The sequence below is a fragment of the Populus nigra genome, chromosome 3, assembly GCF_951802175.1.
Source record: "Populus nigra chromosome 3, ddPopNigr1.1, whole genome shotgun sequence".
NCBI classification, from domain to species: domain Eukaryota; kingdom Viridiplantae; phylum Streptophyta; class Magnoliopsida; order Malpighiales; family Salicaceae; genus Populus; species Populus nigra.
This window is the reverse complement of record NC_084854.1, coordinates 3,625,612-3,644,851: the sequence shown is the minus strand read 5'-3', so window position 1 is coordinate 3,644,851 and position 19,240 is coordinate 3,625,612. Positions and strand designations below refer to the sequence as shown.

Genomic DNA, 19,240 nt, shown 5'->3' with positions numbered 1-19,240 from the left:
TGAAGCTAGGCAAAATAAGAATAAGGTCGACCACATTAAAAACAAATTTTGGAGTAAATAGTTCCATACCTGACGGAAGTAAACAAAGTATCAGTAGATGTTCAACGCAGAGAGTTTAAATAGGTTTGTTATATATTTGTTCTCTGAATTATTTTCCTGATTTTACCCTTTGAATAATATTTTTTTACTAATCAATTGTGTTATCTTTAAACTAGTTGACTATGATGTATTCAAACAACTCTTATATAATTTAGTTTTGAACTCAAGTTTGGTGAGGAGTTTCTTAGAAATTTTCTGTTAATTTTATCATTTTTATCTTTTATTTCATCCAAAGATTTTTTCATCATCAATTGATTTGTATTTGGATGGATTAAATTGACTAAATCATATTAGTATAACTTTTTAACAATTTAGTTTTAAATTTGGGTTAGGTAAGAATCACATTTTAAGATTTATTTATTTGTTCAAGTTTAACAACGATGTAAATTAATTCTATATGAGTTTGAATTTTTTATTATGTTAAAAAATTAATTAATTCGACCCGTATCTTTAAACTAGTAAATGCCGAGGATGATAATGCATATTATGTTGGGATTTTGATTGCTTGGTTACACTTATTCCAGAAAGTATAAAGCATATTATTGTGTCCACCCCTTTCTCTGAGAATGATAATTCGATTGATAGAATTAGTTGGGCTGGCAGCACTCCAGGCATATATGAGGCGAAGTCTGGGTATATTTGGCTTCTTACAGGGGAAAAGGAATTTAGGGAGGATAACAGTTGGAGGTTTTTGTGGAAGAAGCTTCGAGTTCCAGAGAAAGTTAAATTCTTGCTCTGGTTAATATTTCATGATGCTTCACCTACCAATTTGTTACGTTATGATCGTACTTTGTCTCAATCTATGAGTTGCCCCCGGTGTTCCATCTCCACAGAGACTGTGTTACATTGTCTGCCGGATTGCGGCATGGTTAGGAACATTTGGTTTCTACATAATAGGTTTTGGCCAGGATCCTCTCTTTCGGAATGGTACTGTTTCTAATTGGATAAAGACATGTGCTTCTGCTGATCATGCTCCTCTCTTTCTAGCTGGTGTACGGTGGTTGTGGAAGATGTTAATATTCGAGAATTTCCAGCCTCATGAAGATTTGGTGACCCGAAGAATTGTGCTGTGTCCAGTTCTTGGGAATTAATTCTCAAAGGACGCAGCCAGTATGGAGAATGTGGACTCTGTTGACGCCATAAAGCTCATTAAAGATGATGTTAATCCATTTCACAAATATAGCTCTATCGTTCTGGAGATTAAAGAGATGATGACGAGGATGTGGCAAGTTGATCCTCGGCATGCATTTAGAGACAGTAACAGCTCTGCAGATTATCTTGCGAAAAATGCAGCAAGTAGCAGAGTGGGTAACCAAGTCTTGGAGGTCCCTCCGAGTGGTGTTGCCAGCCTTCTTTTAGCATATTCCATGGGTATCTTCTACCTTAGGTTGTAGTTTCTTTCTTGTTTTTCCTAGAAAAATGAAATCTAGATCATTTTGACCGTCACTGTCGACAAAGTGAAAATTACTTGTTAGGACCAGCAAAGGCAACTTTTTTCTACAGATTTTATCAAGCCCGATGTGTTTTGGTTGTATGCGATGATGTGTTGCCCACTCGGAGCCAACTTCCACGATACCCTTCAATGTATGGAGCAACACTTGTCGTGGCAACTGTTATGGATCATGTTTAGTGATTGTACAAAATCTCGAATCGGCAAAACAATTGGAAGATGACGATTTCTGTGTATCCTGGAAAATTTGAAATCTCCACCTAACATAAATTGACAGGCCATGGGACCGCGTGCTCGGGCCAATTTTCCAAAGTCCAGTAGTATATGGAGAGCTTGGCATCGCAAGGAACCATTCGTTTACCTGTTTATTTCTAATTTTAAAAAATATCGTCGGAAATTGGAAATCTTCGTTGTTTTTTTTTATCTAAACTAGTTTGTACGCCAGCCAACATTACTATCCGGGAGACTATTTTTAAAAAAGATGTAAAAAAATATTCAAGTTTTATATTTTTTTTATATTTTTATCAAACCTGAAGATATAGTTATTTTGAAAAACAAATCTTTAATGTAATTTTTTTATTAATATATATCTTATTTATCTTAATGAACACAAACTTTTTAATCGTAATTATTATTTTTTTAATAAAAAAATATGATTGTTACAACAAATTAATAAAAAAAATAAAATAGAATGTTCATGTTGTATGTGTAATTGAAAGCTAAAAACAATTATACATGGATTGACATGTTTAGAATTTATTTAGAACTTTTAAGAATAAAAAAATGATTTGAAATTACAAATAATTATGATAAAAAATTATAAAAATTCAAAAAAATATTATAGTATTTAAGAACCATGTCAAAATTTAAAAAATATTATATATTAAAATGTTTTACTGTTTATATTTATATAAGCAGTAAAGCTTCACAAAGAATCACAGTTTTTTAGAGTTGTAGATAATTTTAATAAACATTGTCAAAAAATAATATCTTATAATACACAAACATGGATGTAGATAATATATTTAAAAACAAAGTGAGAGGATATTTAGTATTAAGTAGCTCGTGTGCCTGTATTACATGTCATATATAATTTTAAGTTAATTTATAACCCAAGAAAAGAAGACATGGGGCTTATGAATATATTTTTCAGTAACATGAAATTTTTTAATCAGGAAATGAAAAGATGAACTAAGTGACGCCAATATCAAGTTTTTTTTTATTAAAATGTGGCTAAGTTTAACCCTTACTCTCCCCTTTTTTTATGAATTTTTCTCTTGTTTCTTAATATTTAATTACTGAAATGTGATAAAAATAAAATTTAGAATCAAATAGTAATAACCTAAAACAACAAATACTGCAACCTAAAAGGTATTTCAATCCTATTTTGCAACTTCAATCCTTATTCTAATGTTTAAATATTCTATGAATTCCAAGATACACGAGAACATGCAAGTCAAAATCAATCTTAAAATATAAAACCATTCAACATAACTTATGAGAATTAAATTGAAAATAAATAAATTTATTATTTAACTATTTATTTTAAATATTTTATATATTCTTTATTGATATATAACTATATTAATCTCTATTAAGAGAAACCTAGCTTTACAATAATTAGTTTTTAACTAAGTTTTACTTTATAAATAACAAAAAGAAATCTTTACTTTGATTTTTTTAATGTATATAAATTACATCATTATGCTACAAACCCTATAAAAATCAACAAAAGTTTCTAGAAATTCAACTTATAATTAAAAGAATATGATGATAATGAAAATTAGTTATTATTAATTAAGAATACATAAAATTAGTATATTAGCATCCCTATACTAAGTAGCATATTATGATATAAGTTAGGTGGTTGATGTATTAGTTTTGAAGTACATGGTATAAATAATTATAACAAATAACAAGCACGTAATTTTTAAACATGAAATAGATTTTGAATCAAATCTATTTCAATTAACAATTTACTAACTAATACATACAACTAATGATGTTTAGCCACGTAGTTCTATATTTAAAAATCAAATCTAGTATTAATATTTTAAATACAAACTAGAAAAATAAATTTATTGATGATGTGAGATTATTTGTATAATTCTTTTAGGATATGATTTTGAAAGGCTACAATAATAATTTACGAAGATTTTTTTATATAATATGAAAAAAGTCAGGTCAGGTAAATGCCTGACGAGTAAAGAAGCCCCTTTCCTCTATCCAACCAAAATGGATGCAGGTTAGGTGATGGTTACATGGGCGTCGGACCAATTGCGGGTGCATAGAAAACCCTCCAATACCGCTGCCTGTTACCATCCCCAGTCGAAACTGATGCGTCCACCAGTTCCCTGTCATTCTATCGACGAGACAAGTCAACATACACTTGATCTGACTATTTGTGAAAGAATAAGATGTTTGAAATTTTAATTGCGATTATTTTTTAAAATATTTTTATTAAAAAATATATTAAAATATTATTTTTTAAAATTTTTTAAAAGTATTTTTAACATCAGTCTATTAAAATGATTTGAAAACACTAAAAATTATTAATTTAAAGTAATTAAAAGAAATTAATTTTTTTTCAAAAAACACTTTTGAAATACAAAAACAAAGTGGATGAAAATAAATTAATAAAATAATATTTTTTAAAGCTAGTTGGTAAATCTATGGATAATATAAAAATTTTATCATATCCAAAGTTATTTTAGTGAAGGAATACAAATTTATCTAATTCTCCGGCAACATGGGTTGATCCAAATGAAAATAAAGATAAAAAAAATATTATTATGATTTAAAAACCTGAGTCACCGAGTTTACCTAAATTTAAAAAAATTAAAGCAATTTTGTTTTGATAAAAAAATTAGTTGAATTTTTATCCATATTTTATATTGGGTCAACCAGGTTGCAAGTCTACCTGAGTTTTTAACCTGGTTAGGTCGAATCAATTATTTTTTTGTTTTTTTACATTCAGACCTATCCAAGTCCAAGTTCGATCGAGTCACTCAAATATTTATCAAGTATAAAATAAATTATGATGTATAACTCAAATACATATAAAAAAACAAGAGAAATTATTTAGGTGGTGACCCAGTGGTAAGAATTTGGGACCAAGAGGTTTGCTCCCTCTATGATCTCAGGTTCGAGCGCTGTGGTTGCTTATATAATGGCCAGTGGAGACTTACATGGTCGTTAACTTCAAGGCATATGATATTAGTCGAGAAACACGCAAGCTAGCCGGAATGTGAACATTAAATTAAAAAAAAAAGATAAAGATAATCCTTCCTTCAAAATCCAATGATGTCAAGTCCAATCCATTCAATATCAGCAGACAGTGGCTACGGTTGTAGATAGTAGATTAGCAGCCTCTTCGGATTCTTACTTTCTATGGAAAAAGTGGACAAAGCATGCTATTAGGCATCTAGAGGTTAAAATTAAAAAGAAAACATACACCTTTGCAATAGTAATGGACAGTCAACACCACTGTTTACACACACACACACACACACATATATATATATAAGGGAAGAAGGGGCAGAAGATGTTCCACTGCCATGGACAGTTATCATGGAGAGACAAAACCCAAGAGAATTATCCAGATGAAATATAATTTCCAAAAGCTACATATCTTGGAGCCAAATCATGGAATAAATAGCTGCTAGGCATGCCATGTGACAGCAGCGATGTTTAATCCAGTGAAAGGGACTTTAGGCTCCCCACAAGGGATGCCTGTTTCTTGGGCGGCAACTTCATCCAATGCCACCCCACATTCCTACGAAAGCCCACCTTTACACAGCGTGGGCCTAAGTTTATGAGCCTTTTCAACCGCACATGTGGAGGGATTGCACTCGCTCCTAATTTAGCTTAACCGACAGGTCATTTCATGTTCTAATTTCTATTCAAAGCACAAAAAAATGAAAAGTCACTCTAAAATTAAATCGCACTCAAGCCCAGAAAAAAAGATAAGAGAATGATGATTACTACTACGTGTAACCCAGGAATCGCATAAAAAAAATCAAAATCAAAATCACAAGATAGATAAACATCATGCCTTAGAAGAGCAGGCGAATGTAAGGAAATGGGACGAACAACAGGGGAAAGAAGTGCCGACATCAAATCTTAACTAAGATAGTGTTTAGAAATATAGTATTAGTTATTTTTTAAAGTATTTTTTTTGTTTAGAAATATATTAAAATAATATATTTTTTATGTTTTAAAAAACATTTCTAACATCAAAACACAAAAAAAAAAAATTTATTTTTTCCAAACCAATTCCAGGACTCGGTGTCAAGAATTTTATCCCAACAGACGAGCCGAGATGTCACGTTGAACCTGCGCTCAAAATTAGATTAGCACAAATAGATAGCTTCGAGTGGAGCCAGAGATGGGTTCAATTTAACAACCAGCACATGACGATACCAACATGTTTTCTCCATTATGAGCGGGCTCGGAGGTCCCTTTTTTGCCTCTTCGGTATCGCCGTCTACCAGGCATGATGAGTAAATACAGCATTATTTCCCTATTCTTAGATCAGATGATGTGGGCAAGTAGCCACACGGTAGGCTTTACCGAGACAAACTTGAACCTGAAAGAATAAGAATTTCTTGTTATTCAAGAGAGTTGGAGCTCTGCAGGCTGACACAAGGAAAGCAGCAACACTGCTACGTGTACGTGTGATTAATCATCTAGATAATAAAATAGATTGTTATGATACGAAAGCAAGAAAATCTTGTAATGAAAAAGGAAAAACTAAAGAAAGAAAGAGACGTGGTGTTGTATGGTTTCAATAATTAATTTACCTGACGGTAATATTTAATAGCTTTAATTATAAAAGGTTTGTGTAGTTAATGACTCGATGGACTCAAATCTTCTGTGATCGTTTCATGATAACCATCAACGACACTGGATTGGCTTGACTCTCGGAAATGCGATTTTTTCCTCGCTTCGCAAGTAATAATGTTATCAATTGACGAGTGCGATCCATCCTCGGGAATAGTTTGATTCCAACTTGGTTTTCAACTAGCATGTTAAGAAACATGAAAGGCTTTCTTCTATACATGGAGTCCAAACACTTTACTGTACATACGAGTAATTAATGACATGTTTATTAGTTATTTTTTTTAAAAAAAATAGATATGTGGAGTGTATATATATATATATATATATATATATATATATACATACATACATACACACGCTTTTTTTTTCACCAAAGACCTATCTTTTTTCATAAAATAGAATTATTTTTTTTTAAGTATGGTAGAATTTCTCACACACGCTCATACTTTTTTCACCTTCTCCCTCACCATAAGCCAGGAATGCTTTAAAAACTTTTACTTGATCTGTACTCTGCTTCGCCTCCTCTTGTTTACGTGTATATTTGATATTGTAAGGTAGAGTATTTTTAAAAAATATTTTTTATTTAAAAATGTATTAAAATATTTGTTTATTTTTACATATAAAACACTTTTAAAAATATCAATTTGGTTTTTTTTTCAAGTGAAACATAATTTAATTGATTATATATATATGTATAAATTTTTTAATTTTCTTCTTTTTTTAAATATAAAAATATGTTAAAAAAATCTATATATAATTTTTTAAAAAAACAATATCTAAATCGCGGTGAAATAGAGTCAAATATCTAGCACTCCTGTACCCATGTAGCAAGACAGACTTTTCATTAAAAAATGATATTTTCAAAATCACATACACATCAAATCCTTCAAATCATAGCTTTGTTATGTCTTCTCACATCAAAAGAAAAATATGTTCATTTGTCATGATCATGGTATGGATTTGTAATATGCTACGTTTGGTTTTTGGGATTTCTATTTCACATTTCATTTTATGTCCTGATACTTACGACGAGAGTTGTAATACAAGTGTGGAGATTTGATTTCCATGTAAGCATTTGGTGTATAGTATAATGTTATTCTTCGGTTGATTGATGTTGAATTAATGATCGAGAAACGCTGGTGACTTGATAGTATTTTGAAGGTGATTTAAGTTATTACGCGAGACATGTATATGTTTTTATTAGATTTTAATTCGAAAAGTAACAATTAATGATAATTATTCCAATAAAAAATTGATAAAAAAAATCAATAACTATAATAATAATAATGATTAAAAACCCATTTGAATACTTGTTACATAAAATAAAAAAAGTTGTCACAAGCAATTAGCATACAAGAACTTTTCATTGTTTTAAAACTCATCCAATTAATAAGTTAATCTATATATCAATCAATTTAGATATAAACTAATCCGGATTGAAATAACAAAATAATAAAAAAGCTTTATTGACCCAGTTTAAAACTTACATTGACCTGGTGACCCTACTCAGACTTGATCAAAACTCAATTATCATTGTATTTTATTAAATGATATTATTTTAATTATTAAAAAAAAATCAATTTAGATTAATCTTTCTAACATGTAACTCGAGTCTTACCTAATTAATTCCTGAATTAAATTTTAAAACCATTAAACTTTCTTGTCAGGATTGTTAACTTCAAGATGGAAATATAGTTATTAAACCTGATTTGAGGTTGACTTGGTCAAGGAACAAGGTTTTAGGTCACACAGAGTGGCCCGGGTCACCTTGTAAAAATAAAAATAAAATATTTTAGGTTTTAATATAAAAATTTATTTTTCATATTGAAAAAATATCATCGTATCATTTTAAATTAAATTATTTAAATTAAAAAGATTTCTTAACCCCCTTAAAAACACACAACATTCTTTTTATAATATATATATTAATAGATTTCCAAACTTAAATTGAAAAAATAATTTTTTTTTCTGGTGTATGAATTATTAAAAAAAAACTATAAACTCAAGCATATAAAATTAAGCCAAGCAATGCTTTTTTCTATGGACCTTTTGTCTTCATTGATAGGCCGAGTAATATTTGAAATGAAATGCTTGCATTGAAAAAACATAAAGGCCATTACATGGTAAAATGTGAACATGAAAAGAAAAGAAAAGAACAAAATCTGGGTTTTTACGATTTCACCTTGTCATCGTGGTTCTAGATTGACCCTACAAGTCAGACAATTTTTTCCAAGTCAATTGCAGGCTCGGGTCTTTTCAAATTCAAACCCGGCCAGAGTTACCGACTAGAGCCCCAAGTTACCCGGTTCCTGAATCAACATGCTGGGCTGAACCGGGTAGGTTTTAAGATCTTATAGCTGTAGGATTAGAGATTTCTAGACGCGTGCAAGTATCGAAAAAATTGCCCAAGAAAATTCGGGAAAGACATAAAGATTCAAAACAAAAACAAAAGGAAAAGGAAAGTTACTGAATACTAACACTGACAGATTTGAAGGGCACGCCAGCCTGGAGAATCGTTCTATTTCTGCCCTCCTCCCCAAGTAACACTTTATAGGCCTCTAAATACGTGGTCGAAGGAAGACTAAAAATTGAGAACCAAATCTTGAAACTACCGTCCACTTTGTCGGCCCTTTTCATTCTTTTAATTAACTCTAGCGTGAACCCACCCTCTCTATATCTTCTCTCGGTCTAAAGTAGAAAAAACCAGATACAATACTCTTTATTTTATTATTACATGGTCCCTCCTTGGACCATAGTTAGTGGTGCCTGCCTTGACCGTAACTTGTCTCTCCATAACCTTCACATCAGTTTTAAGATTCTTACATAGACGAGGCAGGAAATTATAAAAGTTTTGGCAACTTGGTCAATTACAAGTGGCTTTGAGGAGATAACTTTAAAGATTTTCGGCAGATAAGGACGGCTTCCTATCTGTTCATTAACATCCACGTCAACCATCTTAATCTTATTGGACATGACCCTTTGTAGAAGATAATGCAAGGGGGCTAATTAATTAATTAATCAAATCAACTGATGTTGCTTTTAATTTATCGATAACAATGTGGGAAACCCATCATAAACCTGGACACTGTGGATTCTAGCTAAAAGGGTGAAGAGATTACTGACGTGAAAGATCAGAAACAGAAGATGATCAAGACCAGGTCACAATGACACAAACCTTTGATCAGCGGGAACAGCCACTCGAGAGAGCATCGAGTTTGAATCCACCTCTCTCGTATCGCCGTCTCAATTCCACAACAGGGATATGCAAGATCTTCAAAACAAGGATCCAAGCATGAAGACAAATCATCACTTTTATAGAAACACAAGTGAATTTTAGTTGCCAGATAAGCCCCCCCCTCCGGTTTTGTTTCAAGCTAACGCAGAACTTCTCCCCGGAAAAAGAAGAATAACTGACCGTCAGTCCAGTTTCACTTCCCACACCACCACATGGTTGAGAAAGTTTGGTAGTATTCTGATCTGGACACTGGAAATTTTAACCCAGGAAGGCAAGGAAAAAAAGATCACTCGAAATTCAACTTGAAATATAACATTACATTGATTAGAATAATAAACATAAGGTAACTTACAAAGATGTAATTATATCCGATAAAATTAGACAAAATGATCATTCAAAGTACAAATCTTTAACAAGTTTGATGAACAAACCACCACCCATTCTCCGGCAGAACCCTAAGAAATACTTCATTTATTGCTTTACAAGAAAAGGCTTGCATCTTTTTTTTTCTCCTCCCAAAATGCCACAAAAACGGAGAGACTATTGGTATCTCTCTCGGCCCCTCTACAGCATCATATTTACACACCAAATCACCATCTTCATATTCACAAAAGTCAGAATAATCAAAAAAATCGGAAACTTCATCCTCCCTTAATTTCACTTTACCAGCTCAGAAACCCACCCAACATCTGGACCCGAAACACCCGAGTCAACTCGATCACGGTCCACCGAGTTCTCTTTACTAAGCTTGGCATATATCTTTGCCCTCAAATCTCTCCCAGACTCCACCCGCTCCATTGCAGGCTCTTCCTCACAAGTGACCCCATCGCCCCAGATATCCAACTGACCAAGTCCGGACCGACTTGCCATTGTTCTTGTAGGAGTTGAAGGCAGGCTACAGAAACCGGGTCGCAGTGACGACCCACGCGGGGACCCGAATCTAAGTCCGGATTGGACTCCCCAGGAACCAACAGGAGATCCCATTTTCGCCTTCCCAACCTGCAGTCCCCGCATCGAAGCAAGAAGCGCACTCATGGAATTTAAGGATCCGGGTCCAGAGCCGCCAATCACCTGTGGACTAACTGGAGACATTGGTGGCGAGTCAGATGGTGGAGAAACTGGCGGTGAAGTCAAAATCGAAGTCGGAGATGAAACAAAAATCCCAGCTTTAGTCATATAGGAGTCAAACGGATGTATAACCGGGGACCCAAAATCATATTCCCCCGACCCGAGTCCAGACCCGGATCCATTTCCCTTAGGACTCTGCTGAGGAAGGAGTCTGAGCTGTTCCGGAGTGTGAGCGAAAAAGCAAACCCTGCGGCGACAAGCAGGTCCATCCTTACACGGCTGAGTGCGGTAACGGGCCGGATGGAGCCAGCACTCAAAGACACCGTGAGCAAACTCACAAGCATCGCCTTTCTTACAGCCACCTTTCCGAAACTCCGGGCAGGCCGTTCCAGAGTAATGATACCTTCTTGGGTCCCTGCGCCGCGCTTTCTCTCCAGGATGCGCATACGGACACTCAGTCCAGTCATGTGACCGGCCACGTGCACACCTTTTCACTTTGAACTCGTACATACGGAAGTGATCGCATGAGAACGCGTCCACTGGTAAATCTAGTTCGTCTTCAAAAGAAGGGTCTGGCTCGTTTGACGGAAGGTAACGGTGGAGAGACGTTAGGGAATCGAGGGCGTTGAAGTTGGTAAATGGAGAAGTCGGGATTGGGGACAGCGAGGGAGACGTCGTTGTTTGCTCTTCGTATGGGTCCCACTGAGGGATTTGAACGGTGGGATTCGAACGGTGATGAGAGAGTTCTCCGATCATCATCATTGTTTGGGGTCTTTGAACATTATTTGCGGCAATGGAAGTAAGTGTTGGAATGAGGAGTTATGGCATGGTTATCGAGGATTATAAACTGCTTGATTTAGCCATGGTTAGGTTAACTTGACTGTGGTTAGGTATTGATAAATGAAAATATCTACCGTCCTGCTATTTTTTAACGGTGGTTACAGTAAAGGGATTATATCTGAAGACTTTGAAAATGTTTGATGTGAGTGTTACAGCGATTTTTCCACCGTTGATCTCAGTTAAAATCGAAGGGTTCCTTTATTCGTGATCTGTTGGATAGTGAGTGTTGTGGAGAGAGATGTTACAGCCTTGTGATTCTATCATTGCTCGTTGTTTGTCGAAACAGGTTGCTCGCTACTTTCGGACCATTGGATATTTTGAGGTAGTTATCACGTATCTGAGGTTAATCGGTGTGCATCTCGTGACTGTGGGACCAGCTAATTTTTAAATCAACAAATGTTAATTGTCACTATGCATGCTTGTAGAAATGACGTAAATTTATTGTTTCAGTAATAAAAATTAAAAATTAAAATATTTATATTTTTATAGTTTTGAGTTCGAGTTTTGTGATTGTTTATATGATAGTTACTGAAGACCTATATAATTATTAACTTTAAAACCTATAAAATTAACAGAAATACATATAAACTGACTGAATACCGAACTAAAAAAAATAAAACACTCGGAACAAATCCGAATGGAAATTGGAGATCTTTTCAACCTTTTTGTATATCATTTTCAATGGAATTGAATACTTCATTTTCAAAGAATGACCCCACGCATAGCTTGTTTTGTATAATTCACCCTATTAAAAATAGGATAATTACTTTATTTTTTTCCTCTTGGTATTCTAAGTAATTTGTATATATAATACCAGTCTAGTATATTTTTTAAAGAAATAATAAGCTTTTATATATGCTGACTTAAATGTATAAATCCATGGAATTAGGGAAGAAAACGTATCATTTTCACCCAGATAATCCGTTTACTCTTGTATACTGAGTTCATTTTTTCAAGTGTCGTTCTAATAAATTTTCACCCTCGTTTGCCTTTATATTTTCATAACTTCTCCCATGTTTTCTATTTAACATTTTTTTATACAAAAATACCCAACAATCACGAAGAGAAAATTTAATTTTAAAAATACTTAAAAAATAAAAAGGTTAACTTTTAGAAAAAAAGAAGAAAATCCTAGAAAAACTCAAAAAATAAAAACCTTTAAAAAACAATGAAAATTTTGAAAAACCAAGAAAAATCAATAAATTGTAAAATGTGAAGAAGAAAAAATCATGCCATGAAACCTCATAGATAGAATATTTTTTATAGCAATAAAATAAATTTGCAAGACATCTTTTTAAAAAAATTTCGTTGGTTATAAGGGGTGAGCAAAAAAAACAGATTAAATAAAGAGAACAAAAAAAAATAACCTAAAAAACCAAAACGTGAAAAAATATCAATTAAAATTTTTAAAAATCTAACTGCTTCGATTCGGTTCCAATTTTATAAGCCTAAAACCGAACCAAACCGAACAAAAAACAGAGCCAACCCGGAAAAAAACCAAGTGAAACCTAAAAAATCGAGCCGAATTAGTTTTTCTCATCAAAAACTGAACCAAAACCGGTCGATTTGAACTGATTTCTGTTTTTTTTAAATCAGATTAGTTACTATTTTTTTATAAAAACCAAACCGAATAAAAAATAATCACCCTTAGTATTTTTTATATGTAATTTTTTGATGACTTGTTTTATTTTGTTTAGATGTTTCAACTTCTTACGTTACTATGCTTTTTAAAAAAAACAAATTCCAGTTTTTAAATCTCTTCTATGAATTTTTAAGAATTTGTAAAGTTTGCGGGATGAATTTATTTTCTATGTTTCAAAAATTTATTTTCAGGGATGTTATAAGGAGTATTTTTATTTAAAAAAATAGCAAAAAGATATGGGAGAAAATACTGATATATAATAACATATAAGAATTGAAAAATCTTTTAAAGCATATACATAGAGATAGATGCGGGGATGGATACATTAACCTTAGTGTCATAAAAAGCATTACTAAATTTAAATGTTAATAACTATCTGTGTTTTTACGTATAAGTTGTTATAATTACGGCACACGTGGCGCCCCTGCTTGATAAATTAAAAGCACAACTAGAAAACTAATTCTTTATTTTCCGTTACAATTGTTTATCCTCTAAATGAGCGGATAAAATTATTTTTTTTACAGTTAAACTATTATTTTACAATAAATTAAAGACGGCCTTTATTGAGCATATGCCCGGTCCGTTGTTTTGGATTGTGACTTCTTTAAATAATCAAATATCTTGTTGTAAACCTGTTGTGCCATGATTAATTAAAAATAATATAGCATTTTTTAATACAAAGTCGACACAAAAATAGAACGAAGGGAATATTTTTTATATTTTTTTGAGCTGCCATGCTCTTAAAAGAAATTATGCTGTCTCATCTTGATCATAATGGTATTTCAAATATTTAATAATATCTTCATGTCAACACAAGATTAAGAAGGTACCTTTTTTTGTTTTTTCTCCCAAGACAATTATGCTTCCTGAAAAGCTTGTGCACAGATAGAAAAAAAAAAGAAAAAAAAAAGAGAGGAGACGCCTTTAATGTTGTTTTTACGAACCAATGTGCTCCTTGAAAAAGTCGCATTGTTTTTTTTATTGATCACTTATGTTTAATTAAAATATCATTGTTAGAACAAAAATAATATTAAGGAGATGAATTACGCGCTTGTCATAAAAGCTGCGTCGTTTCATCTTGCTTGATTTATTATCCACGGGTATCGTTTGATTGGATAATTAAAAAAATATTTGCGCTCGGTATGTTGTTTCAAACGTATGATTGGATTGATGAGTAAAAATAATCAACATAAACAGACTTAACCAAAGAATTCTTTATCAAGAAAATGGAAAATTTTTAAGAAACAAAATAAAAAAATACTCCAATTTTTTTATATACATTCAAAACAATAAATATATTGCTTGCAAATCGCATCACACACAGCTAGTTAAATTTAATTTCGACGTGGTTTTATTATTTTTGTGTTTTTTATAAATATTTTCAAGTTTATGTAAGTAAAATAAAGTGTTAATAATATACTATATTGATTAACGGTGATTTATGGATTTTTTTTTTTTAATGTTAATCAAGGTTTTATAAGGTTAGTAGTTGGAAAAACTATGGAAAACAAGATTGAAATGCCTTTTAGGCTGTAGTATTTTTGTTTTAGGAATTTCTCCAGTATTGTTTTTTTCTTGATTAGAGGTTAGGTAAAATTTTAGACGTTAGTATTTAAAATATATTATGATATTCAAGTATTATTATTATAATAGCAAATCAAAAGTTTTACAAAAATCATGTTTTTATATATACTTATTATAGATAAAACAAATTAAACGGAGATTAAAAGGTAATCGACAAGGCCAAAAAATCACGGAATATCGCGATAAGTCTAGATCATTCTTCATGGGTTGATAAATTTGAGAAGTATCGAGCATGTTCCTGCAGGGTTGTGGAGACCTTACACTTAAGGAGTGAGGGAACACGTGGACGGCAAGCAGGAAGTGGCAGCCATGCGGAAATGGGAGCATTAAGTTGGGTGGGTGCACTGCTGCCACCTGTCACGACATCTCTGCTGTTTTTATGAACGCATGAGCTACTTGGCAGTTACGGGCCCGCCAAAGATGGCGGCATAGTAAAGCGAGGCACCCTCGTGCATTGTAGACATTCCTTCCTTCCCTTCTTTAACTTGCGCTTCTGCTCCAGATATTTATTTACGATGATACGACGTCGTAATAGCGGAACAAGAAAAGAAAAGGAGAATTAAAACCATGTTAATGAGAAATCGCCAGGCTTAATTCGACCACCAGTGCAAACTAACAGATGTTTCATCTTTCTGTTTTTTTATCAGGATCTGGAATACAATTATCAACTGTTTCGTCGTATGATTAAAATTCTACGAACTAGGATCAGCTAGTTTTGCTTTATTTTATTTTATTTAGAAAATATCATTCTTGGGATTGATGTGAATCTTCTTTTTAAAAGTAAGAGTTCGGCCTTATTTTATTCTCGAGCATGCTTATATATCTTGCACTAGCAGCAAATTTAATGAAATTAAGGTTGAGAAATTGAAATACCTGGTAGCTTTTTCAACACTGAGTGTTTTTTTTTTAAAAAAGTGTTTTTGCATTGTTGGTCGGTAAGATCAAGATCTAGTTTTTTTTTTTTTTTCAACTAGCATGTGATGGCTAGAAAATTTGATGAGAAGAAGGCTGTCACCCTTATTCTTTTTTGTTTCAAAAAGGAGAAGAAAAATCATCCTTCGATGTATCTCGAATAAAGCCTTCTATGCAAAGATTATGGAGTAAGGGTAAGTTTCTTGATCGTCTTCCGAAGGTTTAATTTAATTTCTTCATAGTCCCGACATAATGACACGAACCAAATATTTCCCTCCAATTCAGATGGAAAATGGAAGAAAAATAATAAAATAATATTTTCTAAATTTTATAACACCTTTAAAACATTATTTTATTTTTCTCTACAGCTAGTCTCTCGGCGATAATTTATTTTCCTCTTCTTTTTTTTTCATTCTTATCCAAACAAGAGGATGAAAATCCCTTCACCGAACTTTCGTTCCTGACCTCTTCTTTCTCCCAAACAAAGATTTACCCTGTCAAGGGAAAGGCTGATTGCGAGGAATAAAATCCCTTCCTTTGCAACTCCATGATCCGTGGAAATGAATGGCACGGCACCACAGCCATCTGTTAGATAACGTGGGAAGTTGCGAGACAGCCAGACAAAATGAGCCTTCCGTACAAGAATATTGAAATCTTGCACGGACACGAACTGGAAATAAAAAAACAAATTAAAGAGAAAAATGCGAACGATCACGTGACACCGACCTCGTTTACGGTCAAAGGGATGTACACGTGGTTGGTATCACAGTTAATATTGCTGTTTCCTCACTGACACTCCATGAATCCAGACGACGACAACAACAAAATCTTCATGATGCCGACATTGCTTTATCTCTTGCCTTTACTGTTTGTGAAAAAAAAAAAAACAGAAAACTTGAAGATTATCCATATGAATAGTATAGTTTTTGATAAATTGGGCATTTTTTTAGATGGCAAAATTAAAAAAGAAATGGGTGAAAAATCATAGTTTAATGATGTTGTATTTTATAAATGTGATAGGGTTAAAATATGTTATTTTTAGCTTATCAGATTGACTACTTATGAGATATTTAATATCTTAATATTTGATGATTTGTGGAATGATACAATGATAATTTAGAAAAAACAATATTTAAAAACTCCAGTAAAATTTAAACGCGATCCAAATATTAAATGAAAAGGTTACAATTATTTTGAAAATTTATTTTGGTTTGGCATGGTCATATCTCTTCTTGGGCTTGGATATGTCTTACTGATCCATAAATACATATGTTATGTCTTTTATATAATTTATTTGGAGGATATTCTCATTTAGTTATGACAGACTTACATGATTGCTCAGAATAATTTTTTAAAATTTTAATTTGAGTCTATTTTTAAATTTATGGTTTGGACAAGATAATTTTGACTTATAAAATGTATTTAAAATAAAAACTTTATAATTTTATAATTTTTATGCAAAATAATCCATTTGTTAATATAATTAATTCCAACCAATTGACTAATTAAGATAAAAGATAGAAGATTAGAGTATGACCATGTCACACTTTAAAAATGATACATTTACTAAATATGGTTATAGTAGTTGTCTTTTCAAATCACAACATAATTAAATTATGTTATTTCATCAAAATAATTTTAAAATAACCTTTTACGTTAATTATGCTAATTCTACAAAAACAAAAAACCTACAGTTCTATAACTCTACATGGATGTGGATTCAGGGTAAGATTTTAAAATATAAATCAGAAAAGTCGATTTATGTTTATCTGGATCGACATATTTTTTTTAAAAAAATTAAAATAATATTATTTAGATGATAATTTTTTCCTTTAAAAAAGATTAATAAATTGATTGTCAATTTTTTTGCGGATGCAGTTGGAGTTGACCGGGTTATCATGTCACCAAATCAACTGAGATTTTTGTTCTTTTGTATTTTTTTTCAACCAGGTAGGTCAAGGTCTAGAATCGTTTGCATCCTGGGTCAAATCATCAGGCCGCGCTAGGCTTTGAAATACAAGTTAATAAAAAACTTGAGACTGAGACCTTGTTCCGAGCTAATTTGTACTGGTTAAATTAGATAAGAAATAAACAACTTAACTAAATTTTTAATAAACTGACTAGCTTGAAAAATCTATCAAGTCGGTATAAAAAACAAAATGGCTCTGTTTTTATTTAAAGACAAACAACTGGCAAAGAAGACTAAAACTAATTAGCTGATATGATGATCAAATAATTTGATCTCTTTTTTAACTCGTTACCAAATGGAATTTGATAACAAATACATCTTTTGTCACTCACATGGGGTAATTTAGAATGTGGCGTTGCTTCCATGGAGGAAGGTTACGCTCGGCAAAAGTGCCTCGGAATGCTACAGTTCTTCTTAAATTTTCTGTGGTAGCGGTAAGTGTTCTCGGATACTTTCGCACACCGAAATTAAGTTATTTTCCAATCACATGCTAAGAGTGTCACATAAAATATGGGCCTATGCCCCCGGTTTTTTTTTCATTCTTTAAACCTCCTCGAAATTCGAATCTTGGATCATAACATGGTCTCGACCAAAATTGCTGCATACAACGAGGCCGTCTTCTTCGGACTCTACATTTCTATGACAACCGGTAGAACATACTGAAATCTTCAAACTTCAAAAGTAATTAAAATGTTTTTTTTTTCCAAATGAACAGAAGTTGTTTTCTTGATAGGTATTATCATGGTTGAAGTGAGTTCAATCACGTAACGAATTTAAACATGTATTCAACTGTATAAACCACTAAAACATTAGTTTTTAGCCAATGTGATATAATAAATCTGATAGTAGAAAAAAAAAATTATAATTGTTGGCGTGATAGGTATCAAGCAAAGGAAATAGAGAAATAAAAATTTCAAAAGAAACCCTAAATACTCATTAAATCAAGTGAAAAGTTATGAGTTTGTTTTTTAAAATTACTAGTTTGAGTTTTATAAATTTTTATAGTTAATAAAAATTTATATAATCATTAATTTTATGGTTCATAAAATTAGTTGAAGTGCATACGGCTCTTCAAATATCCACATTAAAAAAAATAATATAAGTTACTATACCTTGAAATAACATGACTGTCGGATGATTAACAATTTAACTTCTGTTATTTATTAAGAAGACATATTATATTTAAACGTGCCAGTTGCTAATATTTGAAATTAACACTATCGATATAAATGACTCGTAAAGAGGCCTGCAGTGAAATCTGTAAGAGAAAATCCGTCAACCATGACACTTACATGTGAATTATAAAAATGCTAAAACATTTTGAAAAAAAATCAAGGAAGAACCACAAGAGTACACGTCGAGACACAGATTACGAGCTTAAAGTGTGATTCAACAGTCAATTAACCCAAAAAATGTGTATTTTTTAAAGTTCATGAACGGTTTACGTGTATTTTTTTTTTTAAAAAATACTGTTATTTTTTAATACTCAGCATTGCTTTATAAGCCATTACGGATGTGTTTCACATTATATTTCAAAAATATTTTTTAAAAATTAATTTTTTTTATTTTTTATTTTACTTTAAATTAATATATTTTTAA

General features: G+C 32.0%; 1 protein-coding gene across 1 annotated transcript; it reads right to left on the bottom strand.

Annotated features, from left to right (window-relative positions):
* Positions 1-9,922: 9,922 nt before the first annotated feature.
* Positions 9,923-11,520, bottom strand: LOC133689847 (zinc finger CCCH domain-containing protein 20-like). Its single transcript, XM_062109915.1, has one exon. It carries the CDS (start codon positions 11,454-11,456, stop codon positions 10,284-10,286), a length of 1,173 nt encoding a protein of 390 aa, XP_061965899.1. The 5' UTR covers positions 11,457-11,520; the 3' UTR covers positions 9,923-10,283.
* Between the last annotated feature and the right edge of the window lie 7,720 nt (positions 11,521-19,240).